Genomic DNA, 26,909 nt, shown 5'->3' on the forward strand with positions numbered 1-26,909 from the left:
GTTGGCAAATGTATTAAAATGTAAATACAGAAATACCTCATGTACATAAGTATTCAGACCCTTTGTCACTCTTAAAATTAGGTCAAATGCTAAATGTCTTCAACAAGTCATTCAACAAGTTGAATTGAGTCCACCTGAGTGTAAGGATAATAGTTCATGTTATTTCAGAATGAATATCTTTTGTTTTTATAGTCTCTGGTTTGCATAGAAACCACCGCATGATACAGCTGCATGTCATAAACTCGTGTAGAACAGCTGGGAGTCTGAATATGTTTTCAACAAGGCAACAACTCTGCTTCTCACTCCAATTTTAAATTGAGCTACGACTGCTAAGCTAACTAGCTAGATGAGTGTAAGGTTGCGTTCGTAAAGTCGCTCTGAGAGCGCTGGAGCGCACACTGGGCCCGACGTCATAGAGAAACCGAGTCATTTGATTGGACGAGAGGCATTCCACGAGTGCTGATCGGATTTCCTGAGTGAATTTACGAACGCAGCCAGTTTTGAAAGCGCGTCGCCTCGCGCCGCGCGCCTGTTGAGAGTTATATTTAATTGTATTGCGTCATCAAAACACGGCCACTATTCGGTGTAAACATTCGGTGTTTTCACACATTCGGCCGAATACCGAATGTGCTTTATTTTGCGATATTCGGCCGAATACATTCGGTGGCCGAATGTTCGGTGCATCCCTACTCCACAGCCATCTGCTCTGCAGCCACAAGAGATCATGTTGAGCAGAGTGTCTGGAGCAATGGGGCGGTCAGTTTCAACTGGAGTCAAGATATCCTCCATTTTCCATCCCCAATCTGTTGGCTGCAATGGCCTTGTTGATGAGATATGTTCTGAATGAATGTTGCTTGGCTGCAGCACTTGTTGGACTTCTCTAGCAGTACAGAGATGAGGGCCAACAAGGTCAGAATGTGAGCACGCACTGCTCGAGAGAAGGCATGACCTTTGAGCATATGCACCACTGAACCTTTGGCATGCACCCGTTCCCACAGCTCTGCCAGCCCGCTTCCTGTCATGATCTGCCCAATGCTGCCTAGAAATGACATCAGCAGGTGGAACCCACCAAGTCGCACCATCACTTTGTCCAAGTCTCTGGAGGCAGCAACTATCTCAGAGGCCTTTTGATACAGGGGTTGGTCGAATGTGACTGGGCAGATCTTGAGGTTGTGCTTCTCACTCTGTGTTTGTACAAAGCACAATGCCGTGTAGATAGTGCTTGGATTGCTTGGATCCAGCTTTATGAATGGAAGTCTCAATTCTGGAAGTTTGAAAATTCATCACTTCTCAGGGCAGTTTTCATGAAGCCACTCCAAGGCAGACAAGGTGTTAACTTCAACATGTACCCAAGCATCCAAACAGAATCAAGAGCTGATGCTTGCAGTATGTGACTGTCAGAGATCTGCAGAGGCTCTACTGTAACTGACTGCAAACCAGGAACTGCAGGTTTGCTGTATGTCCTGATGGGTATTTGCCCAAAAGTGCCAACTACTTCTGCGGGCAGTGGTTGCACTGTGCGCTTAATTGGAGGCTTGTCGACTGTCCCTGGTGGCGTCACACAAGCTATGCCACCCAGTTACAAATGGGCTTAAATGGTGCCTGGGCTTAATGGGTACACTATGTGAATTTTGTGTCAGTCACATTAATGACCTTGTAATCTTGGTTAACTTTAATTTTAGCAGTGTGTCAATGGTGAATTTGGATTCCTTGTATGAGAAAACATATATTTTAACATTTTTATTGCATTTGTATTATGTTTTAAGCCTGAGATATGGAAAAATCTCCAAATAGTGGCAATTTTGGACCGCCATCTTGAATATCTCAGAAAGCACAAGGGGGATTCACGGGGACTTTTAGTATGTTATTCCTAAAGGTATTCTGAACATATCCTGAAAAATTCAGCTTGTTACAAATTTGTTCCGGGTTTGACTCAATTTTGATCTAATGCTCTTGGACTATGGGTGGGCATCGACGATCGATAATTGATCGATAAGGATTTTTTTTTTTTTTTTTTTTTTTTGTGATCGACCAAACGTTTTATTTTGTGATCGACCAAGATCCTTATCGATCAATTATCGATCGTCGATGCCCACCCCTATCTTGGACTAAATAGTCTGCTCCCCTGGAGCAATTAGGGGTTAAGTGCCTTGCTCAAGAGCACATGCAGCTCCCTCATGAGGCGGGGATCGAACCAGTGACCTTCCGATTGCTAGCCGGCCTCTCTAACCACTAGGCTACCGCCTCCCCCATACCATATTGTGTTACCTTGCATCTTTGAGACCTAACCTGTATAGTTGACTTGACATGCTCTCTATCGAAGGTTGAGAATCCGTTCTGTCTCTGGGGCCGGATCGTGAAGGGACCAGGGATCGAACCAGAGAGTCCAAAAGCGTATGAAGACCTGCAGGTGAAGATGAACCTCTTCTATCATGAGGTCAACCAGGATGTGCAGAAGAAGATAAAGCCTTCATCTATACATGAAGGGCAGGTAATGACTGTGAACTGGTGCACACAGCATTCTCCATCTACCTGTTCTGGAGACATTTTCATGGTATAAGAAACACATTTTGTAGTTTCTAGTAAACGTATGCCTGCATTTCTACATGGCTTAGCTCAGTGGTTCTCAAACCTCTCCTCGGGCCCCCCAGCCACTCCACATATTTGGTCTGTTCCACCACCAGCACACCTGATTCAACTAATCAAGTACAAATCATAATCGCTTTGTACTTGATTAGTTGAATCAGGTGAGCTGGTGGTGGAACGGATCAAATATGTGGAGCGGCTGGGGGGCCCGAGGAGAGGTTTGAGAACCACTGGTTTAGCCCATGCATGACTTGAATGTGGAGGTGAATAGGGATGGTGATTGATAAGATGTTATTGATACTAGGGATGCCCTGATACCGTTTTTTTTGCCACCGATCATCTATGAGCAATATCTGCCGATATACTGCCAATACCGATATTAATTAAATAATAATAATAATGAAGATTCGTGTTTTTAATTAACACATAATTAACATTAATCTGGTGTAGTCTAAAGAAATATGGATTCAAGAATACAAATAGTGAATTAAATAACACATTATTTATTTATTACTAGCCTGGAAAAAAAGGAACAAAAATGACCTTATTATGTCTTGGAACCGCTTTGCATTATTGCAAACAAAATAAATAAATAATATGAATTCAATCAAAGCTCGTTTTCCATGGAGAGTGGCTCATTTAGGTTATTGAGCATGCGACTGTTATGTAGGACACTGTGTTTTGGTGCGACGTCACTAAAACTACAAACACACCACGGAACGGTGTGGACCTCAATTCTTTCATGCCTCTGAAATATAACATTGGCGAAGAGGATGGCTGAGTTTTCACTTCCAACACCGGCACCTTTCTGGTCTGTGCTCGACGAGCCTCTGACTCCGTGGGGTTGAAGGAGCACAGCTGTCAACGATAATCAAATCATAACAAGAAAACACGCTAACGTAATCGCAACAAAACACACAATAAAGAGATGCATCTCTGTAACTCAGCTGTTTTTCAACTGTAAATAAACACAGCAAAAATAGGCAAAAGGTAGCAAGCTGCACACCACTGCTGCATAAAAGATATAATTCAAAAGCAAACTAAGTCACATCACACAAATACATACTGATAATATTAAACTATGCATTTTACACTGCACGGGCGAAGGTCCTTGCAGATAAACCCAGCGATAGAATAGTCGTAGCCCTCGGGGAGTTAAAAGGAAGCCTTGCTTTAAAATATAATGGTTTCCAGACTTTAGATTTGTATGTCAGAGGTGCTTTTCGTATTAGTGTTTCCCTGCTTTTTTTCCCCAAATATCGATATTTGGCGACGTGAACTGATAATTGTATCACAAGAGGCCGTGACACAATAATCGCTGTATCGATATTTTGTCCCAGACAAAGAAACATTAACACATTAGTAGCACTATCTGGCACGGAGCGCAAAGTATCAATGGGCGCATTATTATTCAGTGGCAGCGACGTGCAGTTCGTCTACCATTAAGATTCCACAATGTTGCATTTCCTTTGACTTTGTTTGTCACATTTTAAATAGATAACATGCTACTTTATCAGCTTTCTCAAACAACGTTTGGGAACGGATACCAGGTGTTGCAGGCATCCCCCTGCAATTTGCATACAGACCCAACCGCTCAGCAGACGACGCAGTCAACTTGGCGCTCCACTATATTCTGCCACACCTGGAAAATCGGAACACCTATGCCAGAGTCCTGTTTGTGGATTATAGTTCAGCCTTCAATACCATCATTCCTGACCTCCTCCACAATAAACTGGCCCAGCTGAATATCCACCCCCACCAACAGAAGGCAGTATGTCAGGATGGGCCCTCATCTGTCTCAGCCCCGCACAGTTAACACCGGTGCTCCTCAGGGCTGTGTGCTCTCCCCATTGCTCTACTCCCTGTACACCAACGACAGTACCTCTGGTGACACATCTGTCAAGACCATCAACTATGCAGATGACACCACCATGGTTGGGCTCATCACTAATAATGATGAGACTGCCTACCGGAGGGAGGGAGGTCGGCCGCCTGGTGTCCTCGTCTGCAGCCAATAACCCGGAACTCAACAACACTAAGACAGTGGAGGAGATTATGGACTTCCGTAAAAAGGCTCCAACGCACTCTCCACTGGTCATCAATAACTCCCCTGTCACGATAGTGGATGAATTCAAGTTTCTGGGCACTACCATCTCCAACAAACTAAAATGGGATAACAACATCACCCATTTAGTGATAAAAGGCCAGCAGCGTTTGTTCTCCCTCCGTCAGCTGAAGAGACTTCACATCAGTCGTCACATCCTGGTCCAGTTCTACAGGGCCATCATAGAAGGCATCCTAACATCTTCCATCACTGTCTGGTACGACACTGCGTCTGCCCGAGCCAAGGCCAAGCTACAAAGAGTCGTAAGGACAGCTGAGCGGCTCATCGGCTGCCCTCTGCCTCCCATCACAGACCTCCATAGCTCCAGATCATTGAAGAGAGCACGCAATATTGTGGCTGACTCCTCACATCCAGCTCACAGCTTGTTTGAATTACTCCCTTCTGAACAGCGGTACAGGGCCATCAGGTCAAAAACATCACGCCACTTGAACAGTTTCTTCCCCAAAGCCATAGCCCTCCTCAAAATTCCTGATCATTGCACCTTGCACTTTACATGTTTTTGCACTAAGTTGTTATTTATTCACTTGTATATATTGTGTGTCTTGAGTATTGTTGTGTTGTCGGCTTGTTGTTGTACGTATGTACTGTAGCTTTTTCAGCTTGGAGAATACCGTGTGCACTGCACATGGCGAATAACATTGAATTGAATTGTGGCATAGCCTGAGCGCTTGAATACTATCTTTTTTGCGATAAAACTTTACACTTCGGATACCATAGATATAACACTACCAACGTAGTGTAATATCTACCTGTAGTGTAGATGTATATATATCTGTAGTAATATCTATTACACTACCAACGTATGCGTGGTTCGGATACCATAGATATTACACACAGTAGAATAGATGCCTCGTGCACGACGATAGACAGTCAGACGCATAGCGACTACATACAGCAGTGTCCAACGAGGTATCTACGTTTCGATATCTACACCCGATACTACGCCGCAGAGTTTGCCGCATGGGTTTTTGCAACGCGCAAACTGTCAGAAAAAAATGCCGGCATCGATAAAAGAAAGAAAGAACAGATTCAGGTTTTCTCGATTCCCATCCCTATGAATGACCACAGCTTTTCCTACATGAGATGGAGAACTTGGGTGTACTGTGTTGCTCCCCCAGGTGTGTGTGGTGTACGTCTCTGCCCTGAAGAACTGGTGCAGAGCCATAGTGGAGACTGTCGGCAGTCAGGCCATGTGCTTCCTGGTCGACCACGGAGAATACACCGTCGTCAGCTCAGATGAGTATGTCTCGACTCTGCTACTGAAACAATACAGAACCAGAAGAACAATGCGGCGCTGTAATCAGGGTTCCCACGGGTCCTTGAAATCCTTGAAAGTTTGTGAATTTGAGAGAAGAAAATCAAGGCCTTAAAAGTTTTAGAAAATTGACATGGGTCATTGAAAGTGCTTGAATTCCCCCCTCTCTCTCTCTCTCTCTCTCTCTCTCTCTCTCTCCCCCAAAAATATAGGTAACATGTAGAAGGGAATAAAACAACCATACTAGTTGCTACGGTTAATTAGTTAGATTTGAAAACCATTCATGGTCATTCCTATTATATAAATTCTCATCTAGATCTGTCTCAAACTATGTTGTGGTGGACCCTTGAATTTGAAGGAATTGAGTCTTGAAAGTCCTTGAAAGGTGCTTGAATTTGATGTTTCAGAAGGTGAGGGAACCCTGTGTAATGTAAGTAGGGATGCACTAGTATGAAAATTCAGGGCCTTTACCGATTATTCATAACACAATCGGCCTATACCCATACCGATTATTTGTTACATTTACATTGTTGGCTGTTAGCCGGCGCCTGACATTGACCTAAGACCAGTGACACTGCACTCTGCAACGCTTCGGGTTCAGGTGGTGAAACGGGGCTCTGATCTAGAGTCAGTTTACCATAGGGTAATCATTATGTAGGAAAGGGCAAAACTGATCTTAGGTCATTATGGGTAACTTGGCTGAACAACCGTTGCAAGAGTAGGCGCATTAGGCCTGACAGGCCATCAGAGTTGGATAGACTTCCGGAGAGAGAGGCTTCAGATAGGCCTTCACTGTCTAATCTTAACATAATCTCAGTTTACAGCATGCGTTGCCCAATCCATCCCAGCTGGCTGTTATAATCACTCACTCACTCAAAAAACAAACGTGATTAAAACAGATCAAATGATTTGTTACAAATAGGTTTGTTAATGGGCAGGAGCAGATTACTGCCTTTCAGTAATCCCTGAGTTTGTGTGTGTTAGGTGTGTGTGTGTGTGTGTGTGTGTGTGTGTGTGTGTGTGTGTGTGTCTGGCATCTCTGGACCTATGAGCATTTTGCATCCATTGAATTTCAGAAACTCACCCTTTTGACCACGTACAAGGCTCATTCAGAGGAGCAGAATGTCACAGAATGTCGCTGGTTTTTAGTTACAACAATCAGCCACCAGTGTTTGTTAGGATCTATTGTCCAAGACAGTATATTCCTTCTGTGAATTGATCACGTACAGACATTAAGAAAATATTCCTAATCAAATTATCATGCCAGGTTAGATATCGCAATATCGGTTTTAACAATCAGCCATTTTAAAGCATTCGGCTGATCAATTTCCTAACCATTATCGACCAATACCGATTGCTGCCCAATTAATCAGTACATCCCTAAATATATAACGATTATGACATTATAATTGTCTCCAAAGAACCCTTATATTTCTTTCTCCAGGGTCCGAGCCCCGTTGGAGAAGTTTCTGCAGCTGCCCTTCTGGGTCAGGAAGTTCCAGCTGGCTGGTATCCAACCTGTGAGGCTCCAGGTGTCCATCTGCGAAGAGAAAGCTGAACTAGTGTAAGGGTTGACTAACTACTGAACTAGTGTAAGGGTTGACTAACTACTGAACTAGTGTATGGGTTGACTAACTACTGAACTAGTGTAACGGTTGACTAACTACTGAACTACTGTAAGTTTTGACTAACTACTGAACTAGTGTAAGGGTTGACTAACTACTGAACTAGTGTAAGGCTTGACTAACTACTGAACTAGTGTAAGAGTTGACTAACTACTGAACTAGTGTAAGAGTTGACTAACTACTGAACTAGTGTAAGGGTTGACTAACTACTGAACTAGTGTAAGGCTTGACTAACTACTGAACTAGTGTAAGAGTTGACTAACTACTGAACTAGTGTAAGAGTTGACTAACTACTGAACTAGTGTAAGAGTTGACTAACTACTGAACTAGTGTAAGGCTTGACTAACTACTGAACTAGTGTAAGAGTTGACTAACTACTGAACTAGTGTAAGGCTTGACTAACTACTGAACTAGTGTAAGGCTTGACTAACTACTGAACTAGTGTAAGGCTTGACTAACTACTGAACTAGTGTAAGAGTTGACTAACTGCTGAACTAATGTAAGGGTTGACTAACTACTGAACTAGTGTAAGGCTTGACTAACTACTGAACTAGTGTAAGAGTTGACTAACTACTGAACTAGTGTAAGGGTTGACTAACTACTGAACTAGTGTAAGGGTTGACTAACTACTGAACTAGTGTAAGGGTTGACTAACTACTGAACTAGTGTAAGAGTTGACTAACTACTGAACTAGTGTATGGGTTGACTAACTACTGAACTAGTGTATGGGTTGACTAACTACTGAACTAGTGTATGGGTTGACTAACTAGTGAACTAGTGTAAGTTGACTAACTACTGAACTAGTGTATGGGTTGACTAACTACTGAACTAGTGTAAGAGTTGACTAAATACTGAACTAGTGTATGGGTTGACTAACTACTGAACTAGTGTAAGAGTTGACTAACTACTGAACTAGTGTAAGGGTTGATTAACTAATGAACTAGTGTATGGGTTGACTAACTACTGAACTAGTGTAAGGGTTGACTAACTACTGAACTAGTGTAAGGGTTGACTAACTACTGAACTAGTGTAAGGGTTGACTAACTACTGAACTAGTGTAAGGCTTGACTAACTACTGAACTAGTGTAAGGGTTGACTAACTACTGAACTAGTGTAAGAGTTGACTAACTACTGAACTAGTGTATGGGTTGACTAACTACTGAACTAGTGTAAGAGTGGACTAACTACTGAACTAGTGTAAGAGTTGACTAACTGCTGAACTAGTGTAAGGGTTGACTAACTGCTGAACTAGTGTAAGGGTTGACTAACTACTGAACTAGTGTAAGGGTTGACTAACTACTGAACTAGTGTAAGGGTTGATAATGGTCTTAAATCACTGTAATTGCAATTGTGCTATTAGATTTGAATTGTGTGGTTATTACGGATCCTTGAGAGCTTACGTTTTCATTCTAGACCGTCAAATAAATGGGACAGCTCTGCTACTCGCTATCTGCACAACCTCTTACAAGGTAAACTAATGTTGTGTCATTGCAAGATGAGAAGCGTGATTTTAACATCTTTGTTGAAAGATAGTCTTATACAACTTCAGTGTTGAGATTGTCATATCAGCCCCAAGTCAGCACTAACTATATTGTCTGTGTGGCCTGGGGTGGTCCAGTGGTCTAGCACCATGGTCTACAGTGCACACATATCCCCATGTCGGCATGGGTTCGAATCCGGCCCATGCCCTGCTGACATGCCCTCTCACCCTTCTTCTCCTACTTTCCTGTCTGTCTTCACTGTATCTGTCCAATAAAATGAAAACTATGAGTGGGACTGCCCCACTCATAAAAATAACTATATTGTCTGTTCAATTGTTTACCTGAAGCATCCAACCAGATGGAGGCAGTGTTCCGTGAAACACAAGCTGATTCCACTTTCATTGTGCTCTACCTGACCATAAGAAACGTGAAGGTGCGGAAATGTGGATGTGTGCAGAATTTCTAACGTACATTTGTTTAACGTTAGTCATAGAAGCTAATTCTTCCACTCTCTCTCCCAGATCTGCGTAAATGACGATCTAGTCACCAAGAGGTTTGCATGTTACCCAAGTCATCCCACTGCACAGAATGGTGTTGTGGATCGATCCCCTGCCTTCCTGACTTGTGACATCTACTCTGACACGGAGAGTTTCCTGGACGCATATGGCTGCACCATACGATCACTGTCACCCCTGGTCTCACCCGGGCACCCTGCTGTCACGAAAGGTGAATGCACTACTATTATTATTATTATTTTCCCCTTTTCCACAATGCTAATGCATGTATTTTGAAAGGGGTAGATTTTGATGGTACCACTTATAAAAAAAGCCCTCTATATTGATTTCTTCAGTGACCAATCGGAGACCGGTAATAACATCAGGGCAAGTGGCATTGCAGACTTCCAATGGAGCATCACAGGTCAGTGTCACTGCCCATATCAACGTCTAGGAGAGATTACTGTGATTTGCAATTGAATTTCCCCAATTAATTTAAATGTTCTGGTTTTATTTAAGGGCCAAGGAAAGGTCAGAAAGCTCTCTGAGGGAGGCGGAATTAACCAAAAGGAGGCGCACCATCCAGAGCTTGACAGTGACGAGGGGTACAAATGTTTTTACATCGTTTTGAGAATAAACTCAGAAATGGCTGCATTATATGCAGCATGATGTAATTAGATCTGAATTGTTTAAACATGTGTGGGTTTAGGCATCATGGGTTGAGAGAGGACACACAGGACACAGAAACTTCTCTGGTGGCAGACTCAAGTCAAGTTAATTCCTACTTTTTCTTAACAGATTCCTGACGTTTCTGAATCCTGCTTCGAGTGCTCAAAGGCCGGTTCCTAATGTGAGTGTGGCTGTTTTTAGTTTTCTAAACTTGCAGTATATTTCACATCCCCTAATGTCTCATTCCAACATATTGGTGATTCATCATCCAAATCCAGGAAGTATACAGTTAGGTCCATATGTGATGACAGCTGATGAAAGGTGCAACCAGTTGTCAACTGTGAAACCTTGTGAATCCTAAACATAGCTTTCTTTTGAACAAAATGTGATTTTAGTTTTTCATAATACGCAACTTGAAGTACCCACGCGATATAACAAGCAACTGTTTTACGATCACTAAATACGCTTCATTTGTCAGCAAAGTGAGCTTGTTTTTCTATCTGCCAACAGTAGGGTTTGGGGGTGGGGGGCATGTTTTGTTTCCAAGAAACCAAAGTGACAAAGGGTCGGGATAAACAAAAATGTCACAACAAGAAGTTCAGCCGCGAAGTTGTTGCACTGTTGTCCTATATCAGTGCAGACTGGCAGGGTAGGAGCACAGGTTGCATACAGGTTAGAGCTAGGGATGCTCCGATTTATCGGCCACCGATTTAAATCGGCCGATTTCACTCCAAATGACTCGATCGGTGATCGGCAAAAATGGCCGATCGCAAAAACCGTTTTTTTTTTTTTTTTTTTTTTTCCCCCCCCCCCCTGGGGAAGACAGATAACTGAACAGAAAACATAGGAGGACGTAACAGTATGTAAACCATGAAGGCCACGTTTATGATGTCTTTTAGCCATATCGACTGACTTGGGCTTCAGGCCCTAACTGGGTGATAGGCCAGACCTTTACTATGCCATAAAAATGGGTCTGCGTTTGCTTGGTGCCTAATGGATCAAAACTTTTGTCTAAAAAGCAAAAAATATGTAGGCTATCCAGTCAGTAGGCCTACAGTTATGTAGTTTAAAAAAAAATCGGTATCGGTATCGGTTGATCTTGAGGAAAAAAATCGGTGATCGGTATCGGCCCCAAAAATCCAGATCGGAGCATCCCTAGTTAGAGCACCGTTATTCTGTCATGGTCTGATAATGAAGCATTGTTATTGCTATTATTCGGCCGAATACATTCGGTGGCCGAACCTTCGGTGCATCCCTAGTATCGGCAGATATTGCTCATAGACGACTGCCTTCACTTTTCAGAAAGGCAAACTCAATGTAGAAAGATACCGCACGAGTGAGAGGCGCAGCAGCTCCGCGACACACGTGCTGCTGAGGTAGAGGTAGCCCTGCTGAGGTAGAGGTAGCCCTGCTGAGGTAGAGGTAGAGGTAGCCCTGCTGAGGTAGAGGTAGTCCTGCTGAGGTAGAGGTAGCCCTGCTGAGGTAGAGGTAGAGGTAGTCCTGCTGAGGTAGAGGTAGCCCTGCTGAGGTAGAGGTAGCCCTGCTGAGGTAGAGGTAGTCCTGCTGAGGTAGAGGTAGCCCTGCTGAGGTAGAGGTAGTCCTGCTGAGGTAGAGGTAGAGGTAGCCCTGCTGAGGTAGAGGTAGTCCTGCTGAGGTAGAGGTAGAGGTAGTCCTGCTGAGGTAGAGGTAGTCCTGCTGAGGTAGAGGTAGCCCTGCTGAGGTAGAGGTAGTCCTGCTGAGGTAGAGGTAGTCCTGCTGAGGTAGAGGTAGCCCTGCTGAGGTAGAGGTAGTCCTGCTGAGGTAGAGGTAGTCCTGCTGAGGTAGAGGTAGCCCTGCTGAGGTAGAGGTAGCCCTGCTGAGGTAGAGGTAGTCCTGCTGAGGTAGAGGTAGTCCTGCTGAGGTAGAGGTAGCCCTGCTGAGGTAGAGGTAGTCCTGCTGAGGTAGAGGTAGAGGTAGTCCTGCTGAGGTAGAGGTAGCCCTGCTGAGGTAGAGGTAGTCCTGCTGAGGTAGAGGTAGCCCTGCTGAGGTAGAGGTAGAGGTAGTCCTGCTGAGGTAGAGGTAGAGGTAGCCCTGCTGAGGTAGAGGTAGCCCTGCTGAGGTAGAGGTAGCCCTGCTGAGGTAGAGGTAGCCCTGCTGAGGTAGAGGTAGCCCTGCTGAGGTAGAGGTAGTCCTGCTGAGGTAGAGGTAGCCCTGCTGAGGTAGAGGTAGTCCTGCTGAGGTAGAGGTAGCCCTGCTGAGGTAGAGGTAGTCCTGCTGAGGTAGAGGTAGCCCTGCTGAGGTAGAGGTAGCCCTGCTGAGGTAGAGGTAGCCCTGCTGAGGTAGAGGTAGCCCTGCTGAGGTAGAGGTAGTCCTGCTGAGGTAGAGGTAGTCCTGCTGAGGTAGAGGTAGTCCTGCTGAGGTAGAGGTAGTCCTGCTGAGGTAGAGGTAGTCCTGCTGAGGTAGAGGTAGCCCTGCTGAGGTAGAGGTAGAGGTAGTCCTGCTGAGGTAGAGGTAGTCCTGCTGAGGTAGAGGTAGTCCTGCTGAGGTAGAGGTAGCCCTGCTGAGGTAGAGGTAGCCCTGCTGAGGTAGCCAGTGTGGCCCTAGTGTAACTGTTAGCCTGTGCTGCGGTAGCAAAGTAGAATCTTTCACTACTGGCTTTTGAGGACAACAAGATGATATTTCACCTGAGCATGAAAATAGGCCGAACCGTCCCTTTAAGTACTGTGGATGTTTTGATGTTTAGACTGATCTTGAGGAAGAGAATGAAGAAGATGATGTTCATGGGATCTCTGGGGCTAAAGATGAAGAGGAGCTGGTTGGTGCAACCCAGCAGACCGTAGATGAAACAGCAGGATGGTATGAATGCACGTTACACAACTGCTACTACTACCACCCCTGAGTAATTGTTAGATTTTAAATTCCAAATAGTTGGAGTATATAGCTAGAAGTATAGAGCTAAAAGAAGACAAAATACTTCCTCTTTCCAATACTTAATAATAAAATGACACTGTATTCTATTGACATGTGATGACGACCAGTTGTAACAGTCCAGATCTCTATGTTCTTGCAGTAACGGTGGAGGTGAAACTGATGATCCTATTGAACAGCAGGGCACTGAACCAAGGTGTGTCAGTCCTTCTCTATCTGATGTTCTACTTCATGTCTGTCTGCAGCGTGAAGTCCATGTTACTGTTTGAAAAGATAAAATGTTAAACATCTGATCGTACTTTATCATATTAAACGCCAAGGAAAGTGATTTGTATATTCTCTGTGTGGTTAACAATGTTGTTCAGTTGGTCATTGGTTTGAAAGGCTCCTATACTGTGTTGTACCTGTGTAAAGGCTCTTATACTGTGTTGTACCTCTCTAATGACAGTACTCCCAGTGACCCACCTGGAGCTCTGACACAGGAGGCTTTTGCTGAACAGCCAACCATTGAGGACGAGCTAGCCTGTGCACGGTATGGTCATCCTGCCCTGTGCTGCTCTCTTTGGTGTCTTTTAATGCTGCGCTCACTAGAAATTGAAATACACATGTGCTGACAATTCATAACCGTGGCATTGGGCTATGGTGGGAGTTTCAGTGCGTTGAGAATCATACCAGTGAGGTGGCGTAGCGGGTTAAGCGTTGACCATGTAACCGCAGGGTCCCCGGTTCGATTCCGGCCGCAGACATATCCTGCATGCCATCCCTCCTCTCTCTCTCACCCATCCTTCCTGTCTAAATCTCCACTGTAACTGTCAATAAAAATGAAAAATATGAGTGGGACTGCCCCACTCAGAAAAAATAACTTAAAACAAATAAAAAGAATCATCCTATAGGGCTTTCACACCGGCAGTTCCGAACGCCGGTTCGCGTTCGCGTTCGCGTTCGGAGACCTCCGAACGTTGGCGCTGTCTGGCGAACGAGCCCGCGTTCATACCAGTGTATCGTTCGCCAGACAGCGCCAACGTTCGGAGGTTTCCGAACGCGAACCGGCGTTCGGAACTGCCGGTGTGAAAGCCATACCAGTGACCCGAGCTGCCGCTGTGTCTCTGCAGGTTGCTGCAGCAGCTGAACCCGGACCCTCTGAACCCGGACGTCGATTCATCAGATGTCACCGTAAGCACTTTGGATCAGCATCTTAGGAATGTGTGAATGCATGCAACTGGCTGTGTGGGTAGCAATAACCTAATACATCTTCTTGGCACCGTTACGTCTAAGCGTCATTGACTGACCTTGTTGTCCGTGTCAGGTCATCCATCGTGATCCCAGCAGGAGCGCCGTTGTGGTGCACTCTGCCTTCAGTCTGGACCCGTGCACCAGTCTGGCCAACACTCCCATCACTGACGCCTTCCGCAGGGTACGTTCTGCTCTCTGTCAGGCACTGATAGTCCTGACTGAATCTACCGGTACTGTTCAAATAACATTATATTACTCAATTGCACCTGGAATACAGATGAAGTCAGTTAAATGTGTATTACATTTTGTTATGTCCCCAAATAGTATCCAGGGGATGAGGGGAGTAACAATAGAATAGAACCCGGGAGACGAGACCAAGAGGCGGACAGGAGATTATAAATAAATCAAGATTTATTGTATAATTTGTCAAATAAACAGGTTTCCGTGAAACTCTTAACTAAAAACTACTTTCTATTAAAAAAGGAGAAAGCAAATGAATATTTATAAGCAATGTAACAAGTAAATTAGATAGTTAGCAGTTAACTGAACAATCTAGAAAGTATCAAATCAAATAACATTTTATTTCTTACAAGATGCAACTCAATGCGCTTCACACAATGAACATTTTCAGTCAATCAGTAAGTAACTTAAAGTATGGTCAAACACAAAACTAACACGCACTCTCAAAGTCCAAGTTACCCACACCGGTACACACTACAACCTGTAGCAACACACAATAGCTGTAGCTAACACCTTAAACACACACACACAAAACTCGGGTCACTCAGGCCGTCACCATGGCGATAGGCAGGGAGGAAGGGCAATCACCTGGGAGAAACACAGAAAACAAACAAAACACAAACACACTACGGCCGTAACAATTTGATATTAATACAAATATTGAATGAGGGTTTCTACATGTGATCTGGAAGATGTGAAATCACATCCATTGATTGTCAGTTGTCTAAGTCAGATGTTGGGGTGACGAATGTGTATAATATATGTGACACAGTCTGATCATTTGGTCCGCATGTCGGCAACCAAATGTTCAGACTTTTCTTTTGAAACACAACACAAACTCGCTAATCAAGCTAAAATACTGCAAGGCAATGGATTGCCGGTGAGTAATCTCCACTGCTATCTAGTTGACTATAACACTACTTTACATTGTTAGCAGGCTCACAAAACAAGCTGTGTTAGTTGACTAGCGACATGTGTGTGTCATTGATTTTCAACAACGCGGAAATGGATTCACATTTTTCTAAAGAAAAGTCCGATCATTACATCGGATGCCGACATGAGGACCAAAGCATTAGAATGTGTCATGTGTTCTCTCCAGATCCTAGTGAGACAGAAGTACACGAGGCCGTCGGTGGCTGAAAGCTATTGCTGGCCAGCAGTCGCCCGGGGCAGTGACACGGTCCTCATCTCCCGCAGCGCAGACGAGCCCCTCACCTACCTCCCCCCGTTACTGGCTCACATGCAGCTGTCCTCCGGGGTGAGCCCAGCACACACACACACACACACACACACACCAGACTGGAGGATGGAAGCTCAAGCCTGTCTCCATAGTGTCAATGTAGGAGTGTCTGTTATTAACAGACTAGCCTAAAACTAGCTAAAATGTGTACAATAGAACAATATTGTTCCAACTCCAGTACTTTCCATGCTATCAGTAGGCTGATTTTTAGATGTGGTTTTCTGGACTACTACAAAACCATAGTAAAACGATCAAGTGGTGAGTGAAGATACCCATGTGTTGTTGATGTTGTCGTCTGGTGTCCCCCCCCCCCCCAGCCCATAGCAGTGATCCTGTGCCCGGGGTGGGAGAAGGCCCAGACTGTGTTTGACCGGCTGGAGGAATGCCAGACTGCCCAGTCCCTTCACCCCATGATTGCACTGGTGGGACTAGGGAAGGACGAAGCCAAGACGATCAAGATCCAGAAGAACTGTAAGCCTACTGTCACGCGAGCTCTATTAGACTTGCTCTAGTTGAAGTCAAAGAACATGTTTTTTTTTGGGTTGAATTACAACATTGGGGGGGGGGCGGCGGTGGGGGTGACTGTAGCCTAGAGGTTAGAGAGGTAGCCTAGACTAGAGGTTAGAGAGGCCGGCTTGCAATAGGAAGGTCAGGAGGGCGCTTGCATGTGGCAAGGCAATTAACCCCTTTGTGTTTACTATGCAGGCTGGGAAGTGTGTGTGTGTGTGTGTGTGGCTACTTGAAAAGTAGATCTTGGTTCAAAAAAGATTGGGCACCCTGGGTCTAGAGCAAAAATACCAAATTCCAGCAATTAGTTGACAAGTTGACAAGTATATTGTTGGATATTTGGAATATGTCATTCCCTCATTCCCTAACCCTTCTGTCTCCAGGCCAGATGGTTGTGACCACTCCCTTCAGCCTGGTGCGTCTGATGGTCTTCCACTGCTTTATGTTCCTGCGGCTGGGTCACTTGGTGCTGGACGAGGTGGATCTTCTCTACTCACAGGCCCCAGACGAGGTCAGAGAGAGAGAGATGATGTTATGATGTTTAGAATGGGGTTCACTCAGGGATTAAAGTTCTCCGTCGCTACGACAGATTTCCGTCAATTTATTCCAAGTTGTGACGGATTTTACCTGGTGTAATATGATTTGTAGAGGCATACAATCTATTTTGATGTTGGTATTAGGTTTATAAATAATATATACCGTATTTTCCGGACTAAGTCGCTCCGGAGTATAAGTCGCACCAGTCAAAAAATGCGACATTAAGAGGAAAAAACATATATAAGTCGCACTGGACTATAAGTCGCATTTATTTAGAAATATATTTCACAAAATCCAAGACCAAGAACAGACATTTAATCTGGAAAGGCAAGTTTATTCAACTACACAATAGCACACAGAACAACAGGCTGAATAGAAGTCTGGTATGTTAACATAACACATTAACAGTTATTCAGCAACACAATAGCATAAAGAACATACCTGGGAGGCTGAAGAGGCTAAATGAACATAACAAGCCAGCGAGTCCAACAAGCAAGTTACCAGTAATCAAGTTCACCAAGCTACCGTTTGCTTAGCTTCAACAAGCTAATGTTTTAGATCACTTCTTCAGGGGTATGGGAGCAGCATATAATTGTCACAAGCCCAGAGCGGCCCAGAGCGCCCTCTGTCGGCTGTAGTCGGTAATGTTTACTCCTTGGTTCATGTCAGTCAGTATGAAATTATATATATATTGACATATAAGTCGCACCTGACTATAAGTCGCAGGACCAGCCAAACTATGAAAAAAAGCGCGACCTATAGTCCGGAAAATACGGTAATAGCCTATATAGCCTACATATAGGCCTTTATTGGCTACAACTATGCGACAGTAACAGAGCGGGGTGCACTGACGCTGAACCCCTCATAGTGATAAATAGGTGGACAATGCATGGTGCTGAAATAGCCGACATGCGGTGTGTGGTTTGAAAAAAGTAACGCCAGCTCAGTAAATCATTCAAACTTAATGTTTACTTATAGGCTATGTGAATGTGACTGCACCACACATGTGAACAGTAACAAAGCAAATGCAGTTTAATTTTATGAAAAACATAAAAAAACAACAAAATCGGCGCAAAAAAAAAAGAAAGCTGAATCCGCTTAGCCTATATGCTCCTGAAACGACAGAGCAACCTTACAACCTTACGCTACCTTACTAGGGGTAATAATTACAATGGGCCATTCATTAAAAATAGAAAAAATAATATTAGGCTATTAAATCTCACTTAATGAGAAAACGGGCATCTCCCATCGGTCACTATTTGTTGGCTATCTGGTGATATGGACGTCTTTGAGTGTCTAGAAAAGCGCTATAAGTCTAATGTATTATTATTATTTATTATTATTATGGACGTCACTTTAATCCGGCAGTTCTCAAGGTTTTTATGCACCAATCGGTTCCTCTAGTCCACATGTGTCAAAGTCAAGGCCCGCGGGCCAGATCAGGCCCGTGAATGAGTTCTCTCTCGCCCGCGGGATGATATTTAATTACTATTAAAACCGGCCCGCAGTATTATGTGCCCGCAGCACCATAATACTACAAGTCCCAAGATGCATTGGCGCGTAGCGAGCGCGACCCCGCGTCTTCTCTTCACTTCAGTACTAGTCATGAGCAGCAGCAGCACAGTCACAGTGGAGGCCTTAACATCGCCGTCAATTCCCGAGTGTTCCCGAGTACAGTTTGCTGACAAACTCGGCATACTTGCTGCCGAATTCAGGCGGAGATTTTCCGACTTTGAAGCCCAAAAAAGCAGGCTTCAACTGCTCAGCAATCCATTTGCAGTTGACGTGGAAAGTGCATCAGCAAATCTCCAAATGGAGCTGATTGAGCTCCAGTGTACACACTGAAGGCAAAATATGAGTCCGTGGGCGCTGCTGAGTTTGCTCGTTTCATCCCCGACACAATGCCTGAGCTGCGCACCCAAGTTGCTCAGACGCTGTCTATGTTTGGCAGCACATACCTGTGTGAACTACTGTTTTCGTTGATGAAACTAAACAAAACACCACATAGCATCTTGGGCATGTGCATCTTACTGATGAACACCTGATTTCCTCAGTTCAGAGCCTGACCCCAAACATTAATGAACTTGTACACAAGTGAGCAGAATGGACTTGGACTTGATATTTCTTTGAAGGGATTTTTTTTTTTTTTTCTCCAGTTGAATGGACCCAGGGAAATGTTGCCTAAGAAATTAATGCAACTGTTTTGCACTTTTGCAAGTTTGCACTAACTTTTCTAATTTTATTATAAAAAACAGTAATTGGTGAGGATCAGAGCAGCACACTGATTTGTTTTTAATGCATGCTGTTTCATTTTTGCATTTATCTTGCCATTGAGCTTTGAATGAAAATTACATTTTGCTGTTTACCTGTTTAAAAAAAAACGTTTTCAATTTATTACTGAAAGAGCCTTGAGAAAATATAGCAACTGATTTTATTTATGTTTTACTTAATTTAATTTAATGATTAATGTTTAGTGCAATATAGGCTATGTTATTGGTATTGGTTCAATATGTGCAATAATTGCGAGTTTTAATAAACATTGAACCAGCCCGGCCCTCCACTTGTACCATTTTTTTATTTTGGCCCCCTGTGTATTTGACTTTGACATGACTGCTCTAGTCCGTCTTTATCACATTCATTGACGAAAGGACGACTCGCATGTATAGGTGGAAGGGAACATTCATTGTGAGCACATAAAATGTGAGTCTCACAACGGCTTTGCATTGATGAAACCAGGTAGGATGAACGCATAGTTCGCTGTCCATTCCTCTTTAAATGCCCTGTTTTCACCGTCAACTTTCCTCTTTAGACCTTTGGAGAGTGACATTATGTATCTCTTGCTAGTTAGCAGGTTAAATGTTTAGCTAACTTCACCCGGCACGCAAACAACCAATCCAATAATAATGTGACCTTGTAAGTCTGGGAGGAGGGGGGAATAATTATCACAATAAAACTGTTAAATATATATTAGAATAAGTTAGGCTGCGCTACATCGTCAGCCCACACATTTATTATTCAAAACTATGGAAAAGGGTGAAACTACGTTTCAACGTTGTTGAGAATCACAACACAAACTCGCTAGTCAAGCCAAAATACTGCAGCGAAATGGATTGGACTGCTACCTAGTTAACTACAACACTACTTTACATTGTTAGCAGGCTCACAAAACAAGCTGTGTTAGTTGACTAGCGATGTGTCATTGATTTTATACAACGCGGAAAATGTATTCACATTTTTCTAAAGAAAAGTCAAAGCATTAGAACGTAGAACGGAAAATCGCACGCGCGCTTTGTGCACGGAAAGCCACCGGCCCCGATTTGGCCTGAATTTCTTTTTCCGTCAGGAGATTTTTTTTTTCATTTAATCCCTGGGTTCACTAAGTTAAAGAGGAACAACCGACATTATATATGATATATTTTTCTGATTGATCAATAACTACAATTAACATAATAATTAATTAAATGATGTTCCATGTACTTTTTGAAGGGCATTTTATGCTTATGACTGAAGTCTAAAGAAACCAGCAGGTTCAAAATGTCTGAAGGCAATACCAGATGACCAAAAAGCAGCGCTTGATTACAGTTGCAGTAATAACACTTTTATCTATATCTTTTTATTCATTGTCTTATTATATTGTTAAATGTGTATCTATTTATTTTCCTCCTTTTTCTGTATTTTTTAATGCTATATGTAAAGTTCTTTGAATTGCCCCTGTTGAAATGTGCTTTACAAGTAAACTTGCCTTGCCAACACCATCTCCCCATGAGTGTTCTCTGACTGCATTGTTCCTTCTCACCCTTCTCAGATGGCCACCATTCTGCAGCACTTCCAGAAGGTGACCGACAGAAGCGAGCGGGCTTCCTGCCCCAGGCAGATCATCGCCGTGGGCAAACGCTGGAGCAGCCAGATGGTGGGGCTCCTGGCAGACCACATGATCAACCCCTGCATCATCATCACAGTGACCGAGGAGGCAGCACTTTACGGCAAAGTGCACCAGGTCAGCTTAACCCTTGAGGTTGCATATAGGCAACCATGTCTTTAAACTAATGCTGTCAATCGATTAATTATTTTAATCAAGTGAATCACAATAATAGGCTGTGATTAATCATGATAATCATGATTAATCACATGTTTAAAATACTAGTATTTACTTGTATTTTGGGGGGGGAGGTAAAACTGAAGCATAAAACAAAACTAGCTGGTGAGAGGAATCCGTTTTTTTTTTTTTTACTTTATTATAACATTTCTTAGTTTTGATGATTTCTAAATAAGATTAGAATCTCTTAATTTGCAGAATAAAAAAGTCTCAAGCTATGCAGTCAGAATTGCACTTAACTGCCAAACCTCAGGCTGCACAGATACACTGCACCCGTCTGTTCTCTGAATTCTAGTCGGTTGACTCAAGCCCTATCGTAAGTAACTGCTCCGCCTCGAAGGTGAAAGGAAAAAACTTTGTTTCCGCCCGGTCTCGAACCGGGGACCTCCGGAGTCGGGAAGAGTTACTCTGAAACTCTTATGTCTTCGACCACTAGTTCGTTTTGTGACGCTGTTCCGACTTTTAGTACTTCAGCAAGCGGAGAAGTAGTCTCCGAAGACTAGAAGAAGTCTGACAAATGTCTTGCTTTCAGACAGTTATTTTCTTCAAACCCATCACTGTTATTTTCATTCTCGAATTGCTATCACAGAATACAGTATACTTTTATAGCTTCTACATAAACTAAGAAGGACACAGGTTAAAGTATACCATTTGTTCTTGAGATCACTTTGGCCTTGTGAGAGGAATGGTAGAGCGCTCGCTTAGCATGCGCGAGGTAGCGGGATCGATGCTACGCATCTTAGTAGAATTTGGTAATATGAAGTATGAATATAAAATCTTACGGTTTTCAATCACTTGAGATTATGTTTCCCTCTCATCTTTCTCCCCACAGATGATCCTGTTGTGTCCGGAATGCACAAAGATCTCAGTGCTGCTTGGTTCGTTAGACTTCGACCCTGAGGTGGTCCAGAAGACCCTCATTATCGCTAACTCTGCAGAGGAGGTCGAGCATGTCTTTAAGGTACAACACTCTCCCTGTGTGAAGAGGGTTTTTTCATTTTTGCAACCATATATTGGGAGACTGTCTTTTGCAGGGGTAGTGGAAGAACCAAAAGACCATTGTTGTTATTGATGGATCACCAGTTGCCTAGTTATGGCTTTGTTATGCCTACCATTGAAAAGGCTCCTGAATATTGTAACAATTAGTTTGTGCCATTTTAGTTTAGCATTTACCTTTGTAAACGTGTATCTTGTCATGCAAAATATAAATCACTATCTTGGAGAAAAAGTACTGTAGAAGTATAATAAATAAATAAATAATAATTGGTCATTAATTAATACATTTTTTTACATTTATATAATCTTTTTTTTTAATTGAATTTTTCATATTGTCACATTTGGTCAAAACATTTCTCGACTCATACAACTAGTATAAAATGATAACAATATCACAGAATAACTCTATTGGACAATTTCTCCTACATAACACTGTCACCAAACATTAATACATGTTTTTAACTACATCTATTTGATCTTCCCTCCTTGTATCTGTCATTCAGGGTGTGACCAGCACATCTGCATTCTCCCTGAAAGCTCATGAGGGTTTAACATACCAGTTTGACTTTGTGATTGAGCAGTGGAGGAAGGACATTGGACTTGGCACTCATGTTATTCTGGGTAAATTAAATCAATTAATTATTTGACATTTAAATCTTGTAAATTTCATATTATTGCTAACTTTCAAAAAACGTCTCCCTGTATTTCCCCTGTATTCCCTGTATTCCTGTTTTCCAGTCTGTATTTGCCCTGTATTCCAGTCTGTATTCCCCCTGTATTCCTGTATTCCAGTCACCACCAATGAGTGTCTGAAGGCCCTGGGGATCAGGGATGCTACGTGTGTCGTGCATTACGGCTTCCCAAGCTCCCCTAAACTGTTTGGCAGCCGTTTGTTCTGCATGTCTGACAACTTCCAGAACCTCTCTGACAAGGTAGGACAGACCAGCTACCCTCCACTCCTTTCACAAGCATACTGAGTTCACAGGTCTTTTATTTTTATTTATTTTTTCAGTTTTATACACAAGACAAACAAACAAACGAACTAACAAACAACAAACTGCCAGGCATACATGTCTAGTATGATTTGGTTCAAAGCAATTCCCAAAATGCAACATTGTCAGGTATTACAAGTAAAGAGTAAAATTAAAAAGTAAAAATAAAAAAGTGTACAGGCTTGCTTCACTACAGGATATAATCAAACATTTGAATAAACTTTGAGATAGTCAATAATTGGACCCCATATGTTCAAATATCTATTGGGAACTTTAGAGTTGTAGAAGCGTATTCTCTCCATCTGCATGATACTGATTAATCCGTTGAGCCATTTCTGGAAGCAGGAAGGTGGAGGTGATTTCCAATCGAATAGAATAATTTTCTTAGCAGCAACAATACCAGTCATTAATGCCGACCGTTCCTCAGGCGTATAGTTGGAAGCAGTCTCTGAATTTTTACAATGGTGGCGGGTGGGCGTGACCGCGCGATTTTTTCCCGCGTGCACGCGCATGAAACGCGCACGCGCGCTCAAAACAACGTTTTTTTTTTTTTTTTTTTCTAATCACAGCCAAAACTAGAGGATGGCCAAAAAAAAGAAAAAATGAATATACAGAATATAAACTTGTGACTGACAGTCACATACACACACAAAGATCATCAGCTATAATATAATACGAAGTAGGCCTACATGAGCACAAAAGCGGCTAACGTTACTGATTAACTGTTTACTGTAGTGCAGAGAGATGGTAGTCGTAGGCGGCGTATCAAATGACAAAGCTAAACGTTTAATGAAGGACATGAACGATTGTCAACAACACACTCAAGCAGTAAATAGAACAGTCTAAACAACTTGGGTACTACGGACGGAACAATAGTCTCAACCTATAGTTCCGTGCGTGAATTATGTCAACCCACCACATTACAGAAGTAAAATCACAGTCAGATGGAGCATTCGGTAAACAGCTGAGTATCAGCTGAGTTAAAGAAAACAAACTCTTACCTTTGATGAGACCCACATGAGCCCTGTTTTCCCGTACTTCTCCCGTGTGTCTCTTATTGTCCAAATGTTCCCTGAATTTTAGCTGCATCTTTTTCCAGCATGTAATTCCGTTGTCAATAAAAAAATCGTCTCCCCTTCTTTTCCCCTTGACAATACTGTGTCGTTGCTAAAGTGACGGCACATAAGAATCGTTTTTTGACTTGCAAATGTCTGCTAACGTAGCACTTGAAACTGGCGCCGTTCTCTGGACTGCAGCTGCTCCCGCGTTAGCATTAGCATCCATCTTTTCTTCTCCCTTCTCACCGTCACGAGCTCAAATGACACTTGTCGGCCGATCTAACTCTTAACACTCACTTACAGGACTTCTGACACCATGTCGTGTTATTCTATTAAACATACACGTGAGTCCTTCTGTATTTCAATGTAAGTGTCTTTATTTTAACTCGCTCTGTAAGCTCTACAATACCGGTCTCTTGTTGTCTCGTCGTAACCTGCCCACCTGACCTGGGGGGTATTCCATCAACGTCGCTAAAGGAAAATCCTGGCTTATTTTTGATAACTCTCGCGAGACCTATCAGAATATGCCTGGATATTTGTAAGAACTCTCGCGAGATTTATCAGACTAAACCTGGATTTTCCCTTTAGCGATGTTGATGGAATACCCCCCGGATGTCACTACGGTGGCCTGTACACAATAACAATAATACCACAGTTCACATTTAGACCAATCAGGAGCCCTTGTGTCACGTCGTCAACTGAATGTCATTAATCTGATTTTGGATCAGCGGTTAGAGAGAGATGGGCGTGGATTTAGGTGCACTTTTAGTCAACATCCATTATAGCGCTGATCTAGGATCAGATATATTTTAATCAGCTAAAATGTTATTTTTTTTTATTATTTTTTTTTTGAGAACTTTTTTTTTTTGTTGTTGTTGTGGACTGAATCAATTCGTGGCGGAGGAAATTCCATCGTGGCGGCCCGCCACCAATAAATGCATGTAGAGGAAACACTGCTTACTGTGCAGGTAAGACGACTAGGGTTGTCATATTGCACATAGTGTTATTGCACATTCATTTAAAGTGTCGCAGTTTGCAGGCTTGAAATGTACACATTTGTGCCTCAGCACTACACCTGGGGTGGGTATCAATGATTGACGATCAATAATTGATTGATAAGGATCTTGGTCGATCACAAAATATTTTGCTCGATAATCATTCATAAATTGAGTGGAAATTAGTTTGTCCACGTTATGTGTGAGAAATGAACTTTGCATTTGCCTTCGCATTGAATTTCGCAACGCAGTACGGCATGATGCAAGTTACGCCGCTCATTGCAAACACTGCGCAGTGACATATAAATACAACACGACGACGACCCCGATGAAATACCACCTGCAAACAGTACATCCGACCCTGATTGCTCCTTCGCTACCTTCTCAGCCCTCCATCACGTCTCATCTAATACGCGGGAGGTGTGATGCACAACGAGAAGAGAAAGTAACGATGGCCATCTGCAAATTAATCAAAACAGATATTCTGCCGCTCAGTTTTGTCGAGGGTAGAGGATTTCGTGCGCTCATGCAAATAGTCGAGCCAGCATATCCTATTCCATCGCGACGTTCCATAACCAGGGGCATAGAAATCAAGAATAAAGTTTTTTCCCCAAGGAAAACATGCTTGTTATTTCTGCCCTAGGCGTTGTTTTAATGAAAAAAAAGCTTATCAATTAATCGATAATTTATCGTTAATTCTTGTGATTATCGAAAAAGACATTTTGATCGTTTGCCCAGCCCTAACGTCTACTCCATCCACTACTCACTAGCGCCCCCCCAGTTCACAGGTCTTTTAATTTGTGTATTATACCTGTTGCTTTGCAAAAGTCTGAGAAATGTGTCCCATTTCCCAGCACCATGATTGTATTGGGTATGCTTTCTCAACCTCAAGATTGCTGTCTGGACTCACCAAAGGCTTTTCTTCAACAGGACAAGAAGGGTGCATCCCACCCCCTGAAGTCAGTCCTGCTGCTGTCTGAGAGGAACGCCTGTCACGTCATCGGGGTCCTGCGTTACCTGAAGCGCACTGAGGCATCGCTGCCTCCCGAGCTGCTCCACTTCGCCCAGGGGGTCCTGCAGGCCAAGGAGGAGCAGAAGACTGACAGGCCCTTCTGCAGCTACCTCAAGAGCTTCGGCTTCTGCAAGTCAGTGTTTAGAATACGGACGGATTTACCTAAAATGTACTTGATTTGACATTAATGATCTGCTAACATGCAACAGTAATTAGCTGAACCCTGGATTCGGCTATTTTGCTCGTAGGTATGCGTCTGAAGAAAGGTGAAGTGGAACTGAATTCTGTAATGCTTAATGACTTTCTTTCTGTTGCAGGGACAGTAGTGTTTGTCCTTATCGACACAGCATCAGCCCCAAGCAGGACCGCCCACTTCATCAAGACTCAGGAACTATAGTGGTGAATCAAAGTTTATGATTCACCAAATGTTTTGACTATGGTCCAAATGTCATTCAGAGTATATTATATGGGTGGTAGTGGGTGCTTGTCTATCTTCCACAATGAGATGAACCTCTAACTGTAACATGCCTATCTGTGTATGTACACTCACTCAATATTTCCCTTTTTACCTGTTTGTCATCCAAGGTTTTGCCCTTGCACATCAAGACCGCTTCCCTCTATTATGGCCGCATTGTGAGCAACAAAGACGACTGTTACGAGAGCCTGGCTGCAGAGATGGTCTCTCACTACGCCAAGGAGAAGCTGTGTGCCAAGGAGGTGCTAGAGGGAGGCCTCTATGGAGTACAAGAGGAAGAAGCCTATCATAGGTCAGGAAACCCCCCCCCCCCCACCAAACACAACATGAATACAACATTTCAGCTATGAAACGACAATGTTCTCAATGTCTTTCTTTCTTTCTTA

The 26,909-nt window shown here is 43.2% G+C and overlaps 1 protein-coding gene across 1 annotated transcript in view; it reads left to right on the top strand.

Moving 5' to 3' along the window:
* Positions 1 to 894: 894 nt before the first annotated feature.
* Positions 895 to 26,909, top strand: part of LOC308165676 (putative ATP-dependent RNA helicase TDRD12) — a gene marked incomplete at both ends in the record, with an annotated part of 31,840 nt that continues 5,825 nt past the window's right edge. The window contains 17 exons of the mRNA XM_080539827.1: positions 895 to 909; positions 2,324 to 2,491; positions 5,830 to 5,951; positions 7,411 to 7,530; positions 13,591 to 13,674; positions 14,255 to 14,315; positions 14,449 to 14,556; positions 15,715 to 15,873; positions 16,173 to 16,326; positions 16,746 to 16,873; positions 20,705 to 20,896; positions 21,828 to 21,956; positions 22,495 to 22,612; positions 22,784 to 22,923; positions 25,967 to 26,181; positions 26,366 to 26,447; positions 26,634 to 26,815. Of these exons, the coding sequence (XP_080395953.1) occupies positions 895 to 909; positions 2,324 to 2,491; positions 5,830 to 5,951; positions 7,411 to 7,530; positions 13,591 to 13,674; positions 14,255 to 14,315; positions 14,449 to 14,556; positions 15,715 to 15,873; positions 16,173 to 16,326; positions 16,746 to 16,873; positions 20,705 to 20,896; positions 21,828 to 21,956; positions 22,495 to 22,612; positions 22,784 to 22,923; positions 25,967 to 26,181; positions 26,366 to 26,447; positions 26,634 to 26,815 (2,177 nt within the window). The remainder of the gene's footprint in view (positions 910 to 2,323; positions 2,492 to 5,829; positions 5,952 to 7,410; positions 7,531 to 13,590; positions 13,675 to 14,254; positions 14,316 to 14,448; positions 14,557 to 15,714; positions 15,874 to 16,172; positions 16,327 to 16,745; positions 16,874 to 20,704; positions 20,897 to 21,827; positions 21,957 to 22,494; positions 22,613 to 22,783; positions 22,924 to 25,966; positions 26,182 to 26,365; positions 26,448 to 26,633; positions 26,816 to 26,909) is intronic.

Source organism: Nansenia antarctica, assembly GCF_963989245.1.
Source record: "Nansenia antarctica genome assembly, chromosome: 9".
Lineage (NCBI taxonomy): Eukaryota > Metazoa > Chordata > Actinopteri > Argentiniformes > Microstomatidae > Nansenia > Nansenia antarctica.